General features: G+C 36.1%; 1 protein-coding gene across 1 annotated transcript in view; it reads left to right on the top strand.

The window, feature by feature from the left end:
- The window catches only part of STK3 (serine/threonine kinase 3), a 128,383-nt gene that overhangs the window by 75,344 nt on the left and 32,478 nt on the right, over positions 1-20,561 (top strand). The window contains exon 10 of the mRNA XM_005516995.3: positions 4,111-4,286. Within this exon, the coding sequence (XP_005517052.1) occupies positions 4,111-4,286 (176 nt within the window). The remainder of the gene's footprint in view (positions 1-4,110; positions 4,287-20,561) is intronic.

Here is a 20,561-nt window from a genome sequence, read left to right on the forward strand (position 1 = left end):
TGAATAGATGAGTGAATTAATTGTCCTTAAGGGAATCTTTATGTGCTATACTTCTAATTTTCTTTGTTTTTGAAAGATAGTTGAGAAGATTATGTTACTCTGTTGTTCATGAAAGTTTCAAAAAGTACTTTCAGACCAAAATTATCTTAATTTGGAAAAAAAAAAAAAGGTGCAACCTATATCAGTTTGCGCTGGCATAAAGATCCTGAGGGTTTTATAAAGTAAATACAAAAGAGGTAGGAGTTTCCACATAGCCTTTAAACTGGTAGATGTCAACCCATTCCTACAAAACGCTAACTGAACCTGTTAGATTAGCCAGAGATAAAAATAGTGTCTCTTTTTTCATTTATTTATTTATAAAAATTAACCAAAACATTAAAAAAATTCTAAATAAATTAATTGGGATTTTTTGTATTGGAGGAAGAAACAAAACAAAAAAAGTTGAAATACCTCTGGTCCCATTGTTTTGCAGTCATATTTCTGGTTTTGTGTGTGAGTTTTTATATTTGCAGTGAAGGTAAGCAGCTCTTGCTCTTTTAATTGGGTTAACTGACTATATGCTCAACTGAAATCAGGAGTTCTAAATTCTTATTTAACAAAACAAATAAAAGACATTCTCAAAGTAAAAAATAAATGTTCTTTGCTTACCTTGGAGTAATTTCAATCCTGTTGACCCAATTTCCATAATATGCATTTGGTAGCAAGGAATTCAGAGGGGTTGGTTTGTTTTATGTATGTAGGTAGTCTTCTATTACTTATGAGCAATGCTTGGAAAATCTTTACTGTTGCCTTATATGTGAGAGGACAGAGACTACCTTACCAGTAATGGGCCAACATTTTGGTACTTAGAGTTTTGAACAGAGACGCTGGCAATCTTTTTGTTTATAACTATGTCTCGGACGAAACTTAAGTACAGCCATCTCGGCAGAAGAAAAAATTGGTTGTGAAAGGCCAGCAGTGTGGTGTCCTATCTTTTTGGTACAAATAGTTTCAGGGGTTTTGGGCAGCAGTCGCCAAGAAATAAACAGTTTGTACAAAGAAAGTGCATTGTATTTCTGTTTTTAATTCTACCCCCTTCATACTACTGTTTTCTCTTGGATCTGTTGACTAAATGTGTGTTTTTCTAAAATCTAGATTCTTCCATTTTTCTTCTGCTTTACTCAGCTCTCATGAGACCCCACCTTGTAATACTGTGTTCAGCCCTAGGACCCCCAAAATAAGAAGGACATGGAGCTGTTGGAGTAAATCCAGGGGAGGACCATGAAAATGATCAGAAGGGTGGAGCACCTCTGATATGAAAACAGACTGAGACAGTTGGGTTTGTTCAGCCTGGAGAAGAGAATGTTCTGGGGAGACCTTGTAGGACCTTGCAGTACCAAAGCGGGAGCTGGAGGGGGACTTTTGACAGTGGCCTGTAGTGATAGGACAAGGCATAATGGCTTTAAACTGAAAGAGGGCAGGTTTAGAGTAGATATTGGGAAGAAAATATCTACTATGAGGATGTTAAAATACTGGAACAAGTTGCCTGGAGAAGCTGTGGATGCGCCATCCTTGGAAGTGTTCAAGGCTGGGCTGGATGGGACTTTGAGAACCTTGGTCTAGTGGAAGACGTCCCTGCCCATGGAAGGGGAGTTGGAATTAGATGGTCTTTAAAGATCCTTTTCAACTCAACCCATTCTATGACTATGTTTTTTGCTCTTTAATGCTCTTCTCTGTAGTTATTTGGCATCCCTGCTGTTTACTTCTCATCCCTTCCTCAGTCCCAGATTCATGAGATCAAGAAATGTCTTTAAAGTGATCTTGAGTTTAGTGGGGGCAAACTTGAGAGATTCTGGAGAAGAGGTATCTGCTGTCTGGTCAGTTAAATTCAGCCTGGAGTTTAGTTCGCTGTATTGCTAGGTCATGGTTGTTATTAATTTAAAATATGGTAAGCAGAGATCTGGGTTTAGAAAAAATATATGAAAAAATGCATCAATAACTGAGAAAAAAATGAGCTAAAAATGGAAAAGGAAGGTGTGTATGGAAATAGCAGATTGATTCAAGGAATCATTGTGGAGTTAAAGGAAAGCAACTGAGGTCAAATTCACTAAAGCTTAGAGCATGACAGTAGAAGCACACATTAAAAAATGGCAGAAGAAATCTTACTAGAAAAGAAAAATTTAGGAACAGCAGAAAGAAAAGAAGCAATAAATCAACATACAGTCTTTGCTTCTATCAAGAATAGTGTGGCCAGCAGGTCCAGGGCGGCGATTGACCCCTCTACTGAGCACTGGGGAGGCCACACCTTGACACTGTGGTCAGTTTTGTGCCCCTCATTTCAAGAAAGACATTGAGGCGTGGGAGTGTGTCCAGAGAAGGGCAACAGAGCTGCTGAAGGGTCTGGAGCTCAAGTCCCTTGAGGATCTGGGGGTGTTTAGCCTGGAGAAAAGGAGGCTCAGGGGTGACCACATTGCTCTCCACAGTGACCTGAAAGGAGGTTCTAGCAAGGTGGGGATTGGTCTCTTCTGCTATGTCTCAAGTGAAATGATGAGAGAAAATGGCCTTAGGTTTTGGCAGGGAAGGTTCAAATTAGCTATTTGAAATTGCTTTTCACAGAAAGAGTGAGTAAGCATTGGAATAGGCTGCCCAGGGAGGGGGGGTGGGGGCAGCATCTCTGGAATGTCTGGAAGTGTCAGGAAGTGTCTGGATGTGGCACTTGGTGTATGGTTGTGGTGATTATGGTGTGATTATGGTGTTTCTAGGTCAGTGGTTGGACTAGATGATCTTAAATGTCTCTTCCAGCCTTGATGGTTCTATGAAAAGATGGCAGTACAAAAATAAACATTAATGAAAACATGGGCTGCTGTTAGTCATGCAGCAAAATTAGAATTACTTAGAAAATCTTTAGACAAAGGAGATGGGAAGAGATGATGAAATAGGAAGCAAATGAGAGGGGGGGAAAAAAACGCTAAGTGAATGAATAAAAACAAGTGTAAAGCCAGCTAAGGAGATTAGCAGGTCCTAGTAATCATGTTAGACGCAAGCACAAAATATATTTTCAGTTTATCTTTTCACTTGTTAAAACAAGTATAGCGAATAAAAATTCCTATTACTTTGTTTTGCTTGTAATTTAAATGTATAGTTTTGTCTGATTTTTGGTTTTAGGTTTCTCCCCCCATCTTAGTTATTTGTCTCTCATCCTGTTTCATATTTATTTGTGGAAATATATTTCATATATCTTCATGTCAAATATGCTACACTTCCAGCAAGTACATTTCATGTGTCGGTGCTATGCAGAATATGCTATCTGAGGTGACAGTGACATTTATTTATTGTAATATTTATTACTTTTATACTTTATATATATTTATATACATACTTTATATAAGTTATACTATTTAGTAATGATTTTGCTTTGAAATCCCATAAATGAAAACTAATTTTAATCATATAGGACTGAAGATTTTTTTTTTTTACCTTTAGTTTTGTGAAAAGGATAAAAGAACAGAAGTTCATGCTGATCTCGATCTGCTTCATAAAGCTTTTGCAGCTGTTTGATGATGACAAAAAATCCCCCAGGATATGGAGACAGGGTGCTTTGAAATCCTCTGTAGAGGGTGATCCTGTAATTTTCTGGGAATCTTCATTGGTAATGAATTAAGCAGCATCTAGACACAATTTGTGTAGCTGTATTTTGCAAGTTCTTTTTCAAAATAATTATTAAATCCCACCTTTAGTGAAACTCTGCTCCTTTCCTACAAGTGCCTGTGGACCAGACTTTGGAGTTTAGGGGCATTCAGCACCCAAAGGGATGCTTAGCACCTCATGTTACTCAGTCTCTATAACAACAAATTGATATTGCATGAAGTAACTTCTAATATTATTTGTGTGTGCAACTCTGAAATGTCTTGAACATTTCTCCACGTTGTATCTTGCTACAAAAATATCATACTTAGACCATGAGTTTTTATGCTGGAGATCCTCAGGGGAAAAACAGAGGCTTGCATCACATACAGATGACTGTATTAGCAAACCCTAGGAAAATTAATTAGTGAAGTTTCGTTTATAGTGCATTAATTCTTTAATCTTTGAAAGTTTTTTTACTTTTTTTTCTGTTTTCTTTCTACTAAGGCAATGCTACTTCACCACAAGTTCAAAGACCTTCCTTCATGGACTACTTTGATAAACAAGATTCCAAGAATAAAAGCCCTGAAAACTGTAATCAGAACATGCATGAACCTTACCACATATCCAAAAATGTTTTCCCTGATAACTGGAAAGTCCCTCAAGATGGAGACTTTGATTTCGTAAGTACTTTTTCCTTGTTTAATCTCTTGCATGCAGTTTATTTTATATGTGCCAGAAATAGTTAATCACGTTCTATAACTATACTAATACAAATAAAATAAGTACACTTTCAAGAATACTGTCCAAATATCTAATCTTTGTGCCTCATCCTGGTTGTTGAAGTAAGTAAACCTGATTAACACAGAACCTTTTTAAGGAGGAGTGGTGTGTGACATTATACTACCTTGTAATTACTTTTCTTTTTACAATATTTTTCGTTCCTTAAAATTTGTGTGCTATAACAACTCTAAAATTTGACCTAATTATCTTAAAAAAAAATTGCTACAGACATGGATATTTTTGTGTTGTTTGCTGGCTATCTCAATAAAATGATAAGCATTTTAAACTGAATTGGAGCCATTTAATCAATCTCCTTGGAGATGTTTAAGACCACCTACATTTTGCACAAGTCATCTTCTTGGTACTATTCCAATAGCACACATCTTTTTACAGAGAGTTATTCTACCTAAAACAGTTCATCTATTTTAGGGTGGAGTTTTTATTCTCCAAAATATGTGTAGTTTATTTCATTTTGCCTATGTTGCAAATTATAATAGGGTCAAAAAGAAAATGTTCCTAAGTTATAGGTTGCACTTAAAATCAAATATATAATTATTGATTAGAGACTTATAAGTAATTATACCTGGTTTTCACCTAATTTTTTTGACATGTTTCAATGAAATCTTTGTTTATCTGTTGTGGATGAAATGTTCTTAACTAAAGTGCAGTAGCTAAATATGATCACATGGTGCCTCTTTGAAGCACACTTGAGATTTCAAGAGAAATGTTGTGTTTTATTTTCGGTGACAGCTGTAGGTGGGGAATTTTCTTTCCAGTTTTCACATACTGCATTTCTACTTAAAGCTGACTCTTAAATTTAAACTACTGAGGTAAAGCCAGTTAAATAGCATACTACAAGCTGTTGCTGCTGGAGAGTTTTGATTTAGTTGGATTTTGGTTTGGGTGGAGGTTTTTAGGATTTGGGGATTTTTTCTATCAAATGCAGTAATCGTCATCCTAATGTTGACTAACAAAATAGTTGCATTATTTGTTGGAAAATAATTGGCCATTGTTTGAGTGGGGTTATTATAGTGGCAATAAAACTGCCTTTAGAACAATTTTAAATTCATCCTCTCTTATCCATTACTTGTGAAGAAATGCAGGCAAAATTATTATTTTTGTAAATGCTAAGATGCTAATTCTGTAAGTACTTACTCATGAATAATTCATACATGGATAATCGTGTGGAATTTGTTGACATTGCTTGTACAATTAAGTTGCCTTCTTGAAATAGGAATTTGTCCTAGAACAAAACCCAAGGAGTTCTGATCATCAAAAACTGCACTGCTCAGTTTTGTAGACAAACCTTCCTAGTGGTGTTGGACTGGCAAATACAGACTTCAGAATCCTAGAATGGTTCCTTCTTAAGGAAGGGACCTTTAGAGGTCATCTAGTTCAGCTTTCCTGCTGTGGACAGAGTCATCTTTCACTAGCTGTATAAAGTTGTAACCTTGAAAACTTCCAATAATGTGACATCCACATCTTGTCTGGGAAATTTGTTCCTTAGTCTAACAGAATTTGTGGATGGGCTCCTGAAAAGGCAGTCTTGGTCGTTGCTACAAAATTATTCTTATTGAAAACTAAATAGGATTTTTTCGAAAGTGAGTAACTATTTGTATGGACTCTGTGTGTGTGATGGTATTTTGTTTTAAATACGAAGAAGAGATAAGCCATCCTAAGAAAGAGTTTAGGAGGGTGCTTCAGTAGTGGATATACTGCTTCAGAGTAGTCCACTCAAAAATACATTTCTCTGAAGCATCTGGTACAAGCTGATGTTGTGCAGGATATGGGTTTTAAGTGCCTGCTGATTTGAACTACTGGCAATTATTATTTACTTAGATATTCTAGAAGCACTTCTATTTATATTTTAGACAGTGAGTGGCAGTATTGGCAAGTGGCCTGCAAGAGACTTTCTTAAAGGATAAATTAGTGGGCAGCATGCATAATACATTGTCTGTTCTTTGTGAGATCAACATGAATGTTTTCAGTTACTGACATGAAGTCTGAGTGATTCATGAAAAGGATAAATGATGGAAACTTTTTGAACTAAATAATTCCCTGTTATTTTTTTTGGAATTAGCCTTAATGGGATCTAAAAAAGTATCCAAACTGTAAATGATGACAGTCATAATTTTATTTAAAGAAGGGGTTGATACACTAGAAGTAAAATATAAATGCTCTAACTTCAACTTAATACTAGTATATTCTAATGGTACTCCAGCGTTCTGTGTAGAAGAGGAAGGATGCTCTGTAAGCCAGAAGTCACCAAACCAATTTCCTGAATGATACCATTATTGCTTACCCTTGTAAACCAAACACACCATGGCAGTTCTGGCAGTGAACACTTAACTTGTGAGCCAGGGTGAATGATAGGGTCATGCTAAGAAGAATTATTTAAGTGTATTGGATGGAAAGCCCTAGAAATTTATTAGTGTATATGTCCGTTAAAGCATGAGCTAGGAGGCAGAAATGCCATTGAGGTGGGAAAGAAGGGAAAAGAAAGTGAAAACAAACCTTGTAAATCCCTGCAACTAATTACTTTGCTTATTTCTATATATTATAAGGTGAAACATGCATAAGGAGCTAATTCCTGTGGCCAAATAGTATATTTACTTTAGGTCACAGTGATATTATATCCTATTCTTAGTCTCTCATACTGTCTGATAAAACAGTTATTTTGTTTGTTGAAATATACTTGTACATTCCATATGCACATGTGCATAGAGCAGTTTGTCTTACATACTTGCTGATGTTGTTAGATAATGTAAATAAATTATATAGGAAACTCTTCTCATAATGTGGATAAACAAATATATAAAATAAGGCAAATGAACTTAGTGCTAGGGCTGGTTTGGAAGTTTTGGTGTGAGCATAGTTTTCTGCCCTGATGTAAATGTTTTAAAAACTACTTGCCAATACAAATATAACTAGAAGACTTTTCCAAGAAAGTAACATGCTTTGGTCACATCAGTCTGAGCTTTAAAAAAAGTAGTTTTAGCAGCATTATTTGTTGTGTAAGTATGTATTTATGGTTTGGTTTATTTCTCTGCTGAATTACATCTGTTTTGAAATTTAAAAGCTGATCTTAATTCTTTTTCACTGATGCCATATGGGAATTTAAGGTCTGTCTCTGACTTTTGGTCCTGGGGGCCTTCAGTTCTGTCATCAGTCTGTGCTGTTTATTGATGTCACGTTCCAGAAATCAATAAGAAAAAATTATCACTGCAGACCTTCAAGGTTTACATTGCATTGAATCAGGTATATTGCAAATAACTTGAACTAGACTGAATTCTGTTACTGTATACTGATCTGGAATATTATGTTATTCCAAATTTATCATGTTATATTTACTTCTGGACTTAAAGTGCTGTTTTTCATGCAAAAGAGGTGTTTGGAGTTTTCATACTACATTTCTTCCTGGTTTTTAAAAAGAAACAGTGACCAAACAAAAACATTCAACGCTGAAGCACTTTTGAATGTTTTCTTTTCCGTGAGTAAGAATTTGTATAGAATTGCTGGTTTTAATCTTTGTTTTCCGTTATTCTGTTGTCTGTTTTTTGATGTCTCATGATAAATTCTTCAACCTAAAAGTCTGGGTCTTTGATATCAGTGAATCTTAGGGAAATGTATTTCTGGGGAAGTACTTGTAATGTTTTGTTTTGCTTTTTCCACTTCGGCCTTTGAAGTGCAGCTGTTGAAGCTCTGATTTGATATATAGCTCTTTCAAAAACACCCAAACTAACGTTTATTCAAAGTTTAGCTTTTATATAAAATAGTTAATATGTATCTCACACTCAAGGATCATTATGGAATTTTGCTTTCAATGAATTCTACCAGTCTATAAGCAATTCTCTTACACATTTTAATTTTTTTCAAGAGGCATTATTCCTCACCGTTGTGAGGAGTAGCGACATAGTGTCATTGAATAAGTAAAAATGCAGTAAAGCTCCGTAATGTATGGGTGTGAGATTCCTAGGGGTATTAATGAAGCACAGTATAAGCAGATTTTCATAAGGAGGCTTAACTGTTTAATGGGCTGACTTTTAGTTCTAGCTCAGAAGTCAGCAGTTTGGATCACAGTGAGAGCAAATGGTGTGTTTGTTTCACCCATCTGACTGGCCAGTCCTTTTAAGAAGTTTTTTTTTTGTAGATATTATGTATTCCTGTGACCATGTTGCTGTTATGATAGCTTTGTTCTTTCCATGGGGAATGTTTCCCATGAAATAGGTACATGCTGGAGAGAGCAGTGTATTAAATAAATAGTATAGCTGCAGGGTGTTGTTAAAGCAGCTTGCTTAAATTTTTTACTGTCTTTCACAGTTGAAGATTTTACAATGTATAACATTTATAATAGAAATTAGTTTTCACCAAGAAAAGGTGAACTTTTAATTTTGAGCAAGAAGAGCTCAACATTTTTGTTATTGGGGGATACCTGGATAAATCTTAGCTTGCTAAATTGACGTGCAATGTGTACATATTGTGAAATAACCTGCTGCTTACATTTTTACTGTATTAGTATGTTTTAGATTTCCTTAAGTTGTAAAATTGCCCTGTAAATCCTTCTGTCCCTTAGTAATGTGTGTTAGAATGGGACATGATATTAACAAAGGATTTGCATGAACCTAATTGATGATAACCTCTGAATTAACATTAGTCAGAATGAATTGCTAAACTTCATTTGCACTAGTTGAATATGTTATTTCATTTAAATGAGTCATTTACTTTTTGTTAAGAGACAATAAAATCTAAAAAGGCAAATCTGTTTATTATAGCAATGCTAGGGTAATGATTTCTGTCTCTAGCAGAATTATTTCCAAACTGGAATGGTATCCAGATTGTTAAGTATTGAACAGTGAACATGTAGATCATGTTTTACATAATAACTGCAGTATCATGTTTAAGTAGATGCATTTTGGGTGACTTAAAGATTCTGGAATAGCAACAAAAAATTAAAAAGCCATCTGTTACTGTAGGCAGAATATTTCCTTGGGTTTCAAAAGGAACAAATACATTAGGATATAATAATTTTGGACTAATAGTACTGCAGATAGTGAGAGTTCAGTTAACACTTACAAATGTATAATGTAACAATTGAGTCTGTAAAAAATTGAATAGCATAAAATGTCTGAAGACTGTCTAGAATTAAATTAAAACTCCACTAATAAAGCTAAGCTGAGATAACTTAATTGGAAGTATGTCTTTGTCCAAAATCTTGGCTGGGTTTATGCTGACTTTGTTTAAGCAGCAGATGAGTTTGTTTGGAACAGTTCTCTTCCTAATTAACAGGAATTAACGTATTTCATCTATTTTTAGTAATTTCTGACTATCTTCTAAGGTTTGAAAATTTTAAATTAAGTATTAATATAGATTAATTTTGCTTTTTTTTTTAATTAGTTGTTGAATATCATGAAGCATTTCCAGAAGCTGACAGGAAGAATGTTTTCTTTACTAAATAAATATGAAACTTAGGTTTCTTTATTTGCATGGGCCATATACATATGAGATAAAGTTATTATTGGTGCTGATAGTTTCCATGCAGAATTGCATTCCATTCAGTTCAGACATGGCTAAAAGGGAAGAGACTGTAAAATGAATTTATTGAAAATGACGTGCTTTGTCTATGTCATTATGTGAGGACAGTGTGAACCTCAGCAGTGGAATTTTTCTTTCCTTTTAAAGTAGGTGGCTGTTAGAGAAACTTCTTGTGTCTTGGATGATTATTTACTAAAAGTAAAATGTATGTATGTGGGTAAGTCAATGGGAGAGGTATTTGTATTAGGAGTCCACAGTGGATGGTTTGCAGGTCATGGCTGTGGTTTGTTAGACTTAACAGCTGTTCAGGAGGGGAGTTTTTGCAGCCTAACATGTAAACCAGAAGTGTAGTATTGGTTGCTGAGATTTTATAGGCAAAGATAACCGAACAACTTATTACGCTTTTTTTAAAAAAAATCTATAAGTGAAATACTGATTGATTTAACTAAATTCTGTTTGTATATTCTAATCACAAAAGGAGAATTATTTTTCATGCTGAGACAGGGAAATACAATGCTGGAGCAGAGTGTTTCTGCAACTGGTATTGAATACAACATCCTTTCTCTTTGAGTATGTCCCTTCTTCTATTAGTATATAAGTAAATAATTGAAAATCAACCCTAGTAATTTTTTGTGCTGTAAACAGAATCAGTATTTTTTGTTTATCTTAAATTGTAGGACTATTATAAGGCTGTTACTCCGATTACTGAGTCAAGCGTAACAAAGTGCCAGTGCTGTACTTCAGCAGTTTTGGAAAATGAGTCGCACTGTCTGACAAAGATTATATAAATTCTTGTATCTTAAAAGAGCACAGGAAACACCCTTCTAGAGCAAAAAGCTTTTTGTATTCTTACATGTTAAACATAACAAATGGCTTTTATTTATCTTTGACGTATACTCTGAAGACAAGGCAAGAGGTCCGGCTTGAATTGCAGCAATTTATTGAAGTTAGATAGTCAGAAGTATGGATAACTACCTACAGCAGCAGACTGCCTGGAGGGTTGAAGAAGTTGCCATTGCTGTAAGTGTTGAAGACCTGGTTAGATAAACACATCAGAAGTTGTTTAGGTGGAGTTAATCCCACTTGGAGCAGAGGATTGTTACAGGTGACCTGCTCCTGTAAATGATTCCAATGGCCTTATTTTCTATGGCTTTTTAAGCTTCTACTGATGCCTGATGTTTGTAATTATAAAAGATGTTGAGAACACTTAGGCTTTACAAGCTTGAGCTCTCAAAAATAGTGACATACTTAATTTGTTTTATTAGGACAATTGGTGTTTTGGAGGAACTAGAGCTAGAGTAACCTTGATCTTTTTTTGCAATTAGCAGTCAACTATTATTTCCAAACATGAGTCTGACTCTGGAAAATTTCAGCCAAGATTCAATCAGTAAGACTTAACCAGGTTTTCCCTCCCAAAACTTTAAAGGATCCCTGCCATCTTATTTTATTGCATCAAATAATTTCAATGTGCAGTGTGGTTTTTTTAATTATAAAATAGTTTCTAGTGAGAAAACATTTTCAAACTTACTTGTCAGCCAACTTTAAAATTCTTAGTATTGAGTTCAGAATGAAACTACTTCACACCAAAGAGTTCAAATGCTTGCATCATTCTTAATGCCTTTTTTTTTACCTCATTAGCTCGAATGAGGAAAATGAGTTGAGAAACTGAAGCATAGCTCTAGTATGTATCTTTGGTTATACACCAAGTCTGCAATTTGTGCACAGCTTAAAAAGAACAAAGGAAAGAAATGAGTGAAGCTGATGAGCTGGGACAGGGCTGCTGGTTTAAAGTAACATCTTGTTACCTTAGTAACCAGTTGTCTGTACTAATATACCTCTTTAGGATCATTGTGTAATAGCTCAGTAATGTGCATAGTTGAGGAGGAGCTTTGAAAAACTAGTAAAAAAGCAGTTGTAACTTGACAATTTTAAATGTTCCTTTTTTGTCCATCAAACCAGATTTAGGTCTCTATTCTATTTTCCCTTACAATTAAAAAAAAAAAAACCAAACAAACAAACAGGGAGGGTATTTAATCCAAGGAGGTTTTCATGTTCCATGAATCACTGTTAGTGTCAAGACAGTGTACCACACCTTTGTACGTAATGTCTGATCTCCACACTCAATGTTCACACCAAGGAGTGCTTGTTCCAGCTCAGGGTTTCAGCAGAATTCTTTGAAATCATCTCTATGTCAGTATCATGCAAATTTACCACTGGGAAACAAAATCTGCTCTTCTGCTCTTTGCTATGATAATTAATGCTAATGAAAAGGAGTAAAAATAAAACCTGCCTCGGGGGAGTGGGTGACTGGAAGATTGTTTTAAGTTAATTTTTATAGCTTCTTAGTTTCAAGGAGGATTTCCTCATCGTGAGGTTTGTTAAAGAATGGGATGTTTTTATCAGTTTGGGGTTTTTTGTGGCGGCCCCCTCCTTTTTTTTTGGACTCAGATGGGATCTTGTCAGATAGGATTCTAGCAATTCAACAGAAAAAAAAATTGGATGAGCTTAGTGAGTGTGTGGCTGACTGAATAATCACAATGCTTGTATTAGATTTCTGTGCCTCATGTTTTGATCGGCAGCCAATAAGTACCATGTGTAGACTCTATATTAAGCGTAGATGTTAACAATATTTCGTAAACAAAATGCTGGAAATTAAATGGCTGACATTTAATACTATTGAGCTTTATGAGGAACAGAAAAAAAAAATCTGTGTGGTTTTAGTTTGCAAATATCTTGTAGAATCTGAAGAAAGACACTTCTGCTCTAAGGCATTGACTTCAAGCAGTGGGCTCAAATACTTGGAGTTATTTGTTATTTTGAATTAATATCTTCAGATATCTGATTAGATTTGACTTAGTACACAAATACTGAGTCCAGGGATTGTCCAAAATACTTTGCCTTACATGTATGTTTTATTTTTTTTTTCTTTTAACTTGGATAATTCAGATATAAAAGGAAACTCCTATGAAACTTGAGAGCAAAATTTTTATTTCTGTAGTTTCTGAATAACTTATTATTCTCATTTTCTTGTATTTTAGTAATATATGAAAAGTATATGTTAAAATTACCCAAATGCCATTCTTTTACCTTAGATCTGTGACTAAACATTTTTTATAATCCACATTTACTTTAGTTTTTTGGGAGTTGTAGTATTGCTATGAACTAATAATTTTATTTTTGTTGAAAAATGTGAGATGTGTGCAGTGTAAGATTGTAATCTAACTGTTTGGAGACTTGACTTTTTTCATTCATTCATGTTGTTGTTTGTGCCTGGACAGACGTGTACCTCATGGACAGCACCAGTACTTAAAAGGGTGAAAAAAACCTCCTGTGTGATATCCCCTGGTGTATGGAGGGTAAACACACAGAGAAAAAATCCAACAAAGCAAAAAAATTAATATGACCAGTTTTTATATCTACTTTATATTTTTATATGAGTAAAAATTTAAAAATAAAGCTATGCAAGCCCAGTATACAAAGCTGTGGTTACTGGCAAGCTCTCCATAAATCTCATACTTCTTAAAGTCAGTGGCAAAATTCCTACTAATGTCATTGTGAAGTTTCACTGCTCAGACTGTTAAAGAAGATACTTTCATGTGCCTAAATGTGAAACTGCATTTAGATTTTGGGTTAGAAATTTCACAACTTAGACTTTCTCTCGGTATTCCTTAGTTTTGGGTAAGTTCACCATGTTCCTAAGAAAGGAACACTTGAAGAATTAACTCTTCTCTGGCATCTCTTTAATGACTATGGTATTACTTACATTTACATTTGACATTGGGAGTTGTACAGATATAAGAATAGTAATCAGATAATCTAGTTTGTTGACATAAATGTTCCAGGACAAAATTGTTCAGTGGATCAGCTCTAAAGGTACAGTAGTACGATTATAGCTATTTCAAGAAGCTGCTTGGTGCTCAGCTGAGGACCCTGACTTCATTTTCTGGACAATTTTTAGTGTGCCCTAATGAGAACTAAAACAAGTTACCTTGAACCATTTTGAAAAATTTTACTGATTTAGCATTGCAGCAGACTAGGGTCATGGGCAAGATTAGGTTTGCACCTGAGAAGCAGAAACTTTGCAACCTGTGCAGCCATGACCACATGACCATGTATGACCATGCTGCAGTGCTTGTAGATATGAATTAGGTGGAGCCTTCTAAAAACATGTTTGAATTTTTGTCCCTCATGGTGTCAATACAGTCCAGTATATATAGTTGATTTTTATATTTTAATATTATTCTTTCAAGTAAGAATGGGGGAAAAGTGTTCTTCAAAGACACAGGCCAAACTTTCACATTACCCTAAAAAGTTCTCTAGATGCAAAAATTCTTTTAGTAAACAGACCTGTCCTGAGATGACTGCCTCTGTTTTGTTGTGTCCTCTTTAAAGATTGTGCTTTTTGGCATAGGGAATTACTTGAATAAGTGTGTGAACAGAAGAGGAGGCATTCTTTCTAAAGTGCAAACATTTGGGTTACTTTAAGATTGCCATTAATTATAGTCACATGTTCTAAATGCCATCCATACACAAGAAGAATATGTATTCTACTGAGATGGTTAACCACTTCGAGATGAGAACTATTATGCTGATATGTTCATAGAGATAGAAATATGGTATTTCTATGGTGCTTGTGATATGTGTGTATAGGATGAAATGGGCTTTTTGTTTTGCTTTTGCAAAGTTGTGCATTTCATTGCTACTTTTGTCTAAAGAGTTTCCATCAACTATTAGAATACAACTATGAGGCAAGATGAAGAGACCTGTGTTAGTATGCCTACATTCAGGCAGGTTCAAGTAACAAAGACATTAAATTAAAAAATGAAACTAAGATTTGTCCTTTCATATTTTTTCTGTGGCTTAAAATTTGGATATATGAGCAACTGTGTGCAGTCCACCTTCAGTGCTACTTTATAGAAACAGAGAAGGAATGGGCTGGAGTGTGTTGGTTGTAGTGCAGCTTGATGTGTACATGCTCAACTGTTTCATTTTTTGTCTCCTGACCTGGTTGACTTCCTTGTCATGAGGTTGAAAGGCCTAGTTTGCAATGTTTTTTCTTCTTTGCATAAAGTTTTGAATGGTACTGCTACAGCCCTTTGAAGTAATGATATTATGGCCAAATAGTGCACTTTTTGCTTACACAAAGCGGTAACAGAATTTAAATCTAATATTTTGCAGTGCCTTTTTATTTAAAAAAGAAAACTAAAAATCTTAAGTCTTAAACAGTTTTCAGAATAAAGAGTATTTGCAGAGGAAAAGAGATGGAAAAGAGCTGATACCTCTGAAGAGGATTTCTAAAGGATTTAGGGGAAAAAGCAGAAGGTGAAGGGAGTCCAAACTCCATGTTACTTACACGTCCCTGTGAAACTCAAGAGCCTTGTTTTCTTCTCTCTGCAGGCTGATGACTCAATAGCAACAGCCCAGTGATCATCTCAGATGTGGGCTAGTTCAAAACTACAGGGGAAAATAGTGACATTGGAAACAGTGGTTAGTTTGAAACTACCTGACCTGTTTTCCATGTTTTAAAGAGCTGTTGCTATGGCAACAGTTGCTCACCGAGGATGAGTGCTGTGAAGTTTCAGAGGTTCGGCAGTCGTGTGTGCGTGGAGTGGCTGGATTGCTTCCAGCATCAAAGTGTGCTCCCTGCACCCACCTTTTTTACAGATTCCTTTGCTACCCTAGAATTAGCACAGATTCGTTAGAAAACATATTTTCCAAGCCCTGCTGAGTTTATTAACTTAGCTTGATTTCAATTAATTTCTTCCTTTGTACATCTCATCTCATCTCATCTCATCTCATCTCATCTCATTGCTGCTTCCCAAAATAGAACACTTCCAAAGAACTGTGTGGTCCTCGTATGTCCTGTCACCAAATACAATGGTAATTTTTTTCTGCAGTTCCATATCCCATGTTATGGAAGTCAGCAAACATAAGCTGTTAGACCACAGGTTAAGGAGAAATTAATTCCAGAGCTGAGACATATTCATTGAAAAATTATCTGACAGTTTTAATCACTGAATTGCTATCTGAAATTCCTCTGCTGCTGGCTGTTGCAGTTTTAACACATGGTGGTGAGAGGATTTTGCAGATGGCCAATTCAAGACACTATTTTACAGTTTTAAATTGAAAATTAATTCAATTCACCTGGCATCTGGAATGTACTGTGCTTCTTGTGAGAAATTTTGGTTAGTTGAGGTATAATATAATTTTCAATTCAGGGCATTTTTCATGTTACAAAGTTAGAAGAGTGGTTGTGATATGACCTCTGTCTAAAAGGAAAGTACATTCTTGACAAGCACAAATTTCAAGAGAAAGACCTTGTTTTTACTGCTCCTCAAATTCACAGTAGTAGTTGGGACCCCAGCAAAGCACCTTAGTTAAAGTAATACTGGAGCCTTTGCCTTACTGAGTGAGAGCTATGACAGAATAGAATACTCTAGCTAGCTGCTTTAATTCCCCAAATCTGTTTGCATTATTTTGGACTTGTTCTCATTGAGCTATGGGTTGAAAGTCTTTCTCCATCTTTAACAAGCAGATTATAAAACCAAGTATGAAGGAGAATTTTCATCTGGGATCTTTAGTTCGTTAGTTATGTGGGAAAAAGTAGTATTTGTGAAGGGTTCTCAACTAATCACATTTAAATGCAAAAACAAGTTAAAAAACTGTGTTCAGATGCTGAAATCAAATGGTCAAAAGTTAAGGAGTGATGCAGTTATGATCATATGACCCCTTATGGTCCTATTATTTAACTGAGTTTTAACACATAGTCGTGTAATTAAAGAATGTGTTACAGTGCTATAATAAGGGAAAAAAGCAAAATTAAGTTTGCCTGATGTAATTTCATATAAATTTTAAAAGGAAAAGGAGGGGAAAAAGCAACACTTACTCCATGCACATACAAAAGCCTTTCATTACACATCAGTTATGTCTAAGCACTGAATTGTTAACTGCAGGTACCCAGATCACGTATGCTGACTAGTAGAGAGAGGAAATCAAAAGGAGGAATAGACTACTGGGACCGTGGATGGAGGAAACAGAGAATACAACAAAACAAGGAAGATCACCTTAGTCTTTCTGCTAGTCATGAGGTGGGATTAATACGAGCAGATTCTTTACTTTGAACAAGACACAAATGGCTTTGACTACCAGTTATTGTGGTAGAGAGTCAGTCCAGCCTGGCCTTCATGTGCACATGTTGCCCAGCAGATGTTATAATGCATACTGAGATGAGAATAGGGACTGATAAGGTAAGATGTGAGAAATCATGTATCAATTATTTCTGCTTCCATGAAAGTGGAAGTAGCCTTAAAAATGCTTTTTTTAATGCAAGTTGGGCTACGTGGTTTTTAGATATCTCTTTGAACCCAAATCATTGAATGATTCTATGAATATGTGTTTGTGACTCTGAGGTACATTTGCAGCTGCATAAAAAAGCACTGGCAGCAGGTCCAGGAAGGTGATTCTTCCCATCTACTCAGTTCTCATGAGTCCTCACCTAGAGTACTGCATCCAGCCTTGGAATCCTCAGTGCAAGAAAGATGTGGATTTGTTGGACTGGGTTCAGAGGCTGGACACAAAAATGATAAGAGGGAGGAAAGACTGAAAGAGTTGGGGTTGTTCAATATGGAGAAGAGAAAGCTCTGAGGAGGCCATACTGTGGCCTTTCAATATCTATGGTGGAGTTCTAAAAAAAAATGGAGAGAGAATTTTTATCAGGGTCTATAGTGGAAGACAAGGTGCAATGACTTCAAGTGAATTCAGTGAGCTTCAAGTGCATTTCAAATGGAAAGATTTTTTTGCTGAGACACTGGAACAGATTGCAGAGAACTTGTGAATGTCCCATCCATGGAGGTGTTCAAATATTGGATGGGGCTTTGAGCAGCCTGATCTAGTGGAAGATTCCCCTATGGCAAGGGGGTTGTATTACAGATGGTCTTTAAAGGTCTCTTCTCACACAAATCATTCTGTGATTCTATGAGGAGGAAGGAGTGGCAACAAGCAACAGTTATTGACTGGCTATTACTGCTCACCCTTCATCCCTCTGTGTTGTTGGGGGAGTAGTGGCTATAAGTAGCAGTCTGTAATGAAGGAGTGAAGTTGAGCCTGGGAAGGGAAAGAGACCAGGTGTTGCTTCAGTGGTTTTCTGTTGTTGTTGGTCGGTTCTTACTACACAAATCTTATTTATATTGGCAGTAAATTAAATTTGCCCCATGTCAAGTATGTTTTCCTGCGATGGTAAATGGTAAGCAATCTCCCTGTCTTTATCTTGAGACATGAGCTTTGTATCCTATTTTCTCCCACTATACTGATTAGAAAGGGAATGGAGTGAGCAGCTGTGTGGGCATTTGGCTGTTAGCAGGACTTAACCCACCTCACCTGCTAAGACTCATTAGAGCAATCTTCTATAGCTAGAAGCTCATCTTCATCTCTGACATAAGTTTTCATGATCTGTATCAGCTCTTCTCTCTTTTCCTGATACAGCACTTCTGTCATGCAGTCACAGCTCAGTAACTAAGAAGTGCCATTGCAGATGCTCGCTTTATTGGAAAGAGTGCCAGGTCTGGTTCCCCCTCAGTGATCTAAAGCACAAATACCATCTGTCCTACAGTTAAGATTACTTCAGTGAGTTTCTACATAACTGCTCACACATGCCAGATACAGAGAATCAGTCTAGCTGGTTTTTCATTTCTTTATTTGGAACTGTCCTCAAATTGCCCCATGACACATGTACAGAAGTACTGCTTCCAAATTCCTACTCGTTAAAGTAGTCAGCTTTCTCTGGAACTTCTCAGAAGAAGGCCTTGTCTGCAGTACAAGGGCTACAGGGTGGCCTGAATGCATTTCTTGGCTGTTCACTGGAATGACTCTCTCCTCAGAATTGTGGTCGTCAGAGCTGGCTCAGAGCCTTCTTGGTATTTTGCAACAGCTAGGTGATTGGCAAATAGGTACAGTGGTGAATGTCTGTCTTACAGCTGGTGATATTCATGAGGCAGGCACATGCTTTGTTCAGATACACCCAAACAGCCGTGATTGAAGCAATTGGTCCCACCTGGCTTATAGCACCCTGTTCTCCAGTGTGGTAATTGAGGCTAAACCTCTACATGTCAAGAATGCCAAGAACATACCATGGCAATAATTTCTGTTTAAAAAACAAAAAAAGGAGGTATGAGATCTTTATGCTCTGCAGAAGAGGTGATTGTATGTGGAATTTATATATCTGGTATAAGACTCTCATATTGATTAACCCTTATAATATTAAGTGGTACAGACTGGAGAATTTTGAGTGAACAGGCTTCAGGAAGATACTCAAGCCAGTTTTGTGGGACTTGAGATGCTTAAATGGGCTCATCTTTTCCCTCATAATGAAGAATAAATATTTTTTATTGTGGTCTGGTTTACCCATAGGGTTCTATTTGGATACCTCTTTAACCCACTAGTCACAGTCATTTTCCTCATCTTTTTCTTGCAACTTTATTATTTATAGATTTGCGAAATATTCCAAGGTGGAAGGAACCCACAAGAATCAAGTCCAGCTCTTAAGTGAATGGTCATACGGGGATCAAACTTGCAACCTATTAAAAAATAATTTTAATTATTATTAAAAAATAATTTTGGGGTTGGTTATTAGTGATCCTTAGAAAGTTACACTATTCAAAAGACCTAAGTTATCCCTAGTTTCATGAAGGCAGTTTTTATTCTACAATCGTTTGTCCATGATAACAGTTGATCTTGGGTTTTCAGACGTAGTCATGGGGCTTTCATTGCCTGATGTCTTAAGTGTTACTCCAGATTGTGGAAGGTCTCCTGATCCTACAGTGATCCTCTGAGAATGGCCATATCAAAAAGTGCTTGGAAGTTCACTGTATGTACACCCACAGCCAAGTGAACCAGTTTCTGTGGGTGGTGGCCAGCTTTGTACTCATCCTCTATGTTTTGAGGGGGAGGTCTCCTTCCCCTTGGTGAGAATAATTTTTTGAAAACAAAAAAAGCAGTTATTCTTTAGGCACTCTTTAGGAGTACACCTTGTTCCTGGAACAAGTTCACTGTATTCTTCAGCAAAATTTCCCAATAGGAAAATTTTTAATAAGAGTTTTCTGGATGATCTAATGAACCAGTCTTTCATTGAGACTTTTATGTTTCCTTTACATCCCCTTACGGATCATCTCTGTAAGCTCATGGCTGTGTGATCACTCCTTCAATTTTTTAGTGCTTTTGAGCTCAAATAATATTTTCTAGTGATTGTGACATACTTAAGAAAATATATCTTGAGACATATTGGCTTTCTTTATGTTGGAAAAAACTCTAAGTTTGCATTTTATGTGATTCCTGCAATGTGTGAATCAAGCCAGGAAATCACGCTGCCTGTGTTCTTACCAAAGTCACACACATCTGAGATATCAGGGGGTTTTGTTGTTTTTTGTTGTTTTTTTTTAATGTGGACAAGAAGGTTTAGAAAGTTTATTCGTCTTTTCAAAGAGAGGGTGAAAATGCCTGTGTGCGTGGTGATTTCCCCACAAGGAGATAGTGTAGTAACATGGTGGGTTCCGGATCTACTGCAAGGGGGCCAGAGATGTGATTCATGTGTATCCACGTGAGCACAAGTGTGCTTTGAGATGAGAAATGTGTCTGTCCCTGAGACTTGC

Source organism: Pseudopodoces humilis, chromosome 1 (assembly GCF_049639895.1).
Source record: "Pseudopodoces humilis isolate 2021_Gansu_Grassland_sample_001 chromosome 1, ASM4963989v1, whole genome shotgun sequence".
NCBI lineage: Eukaryota > Metazoa > Chordata > Aves > Passeriformes > Paridae > Pseudopodoces > Pseudopodoces humilis.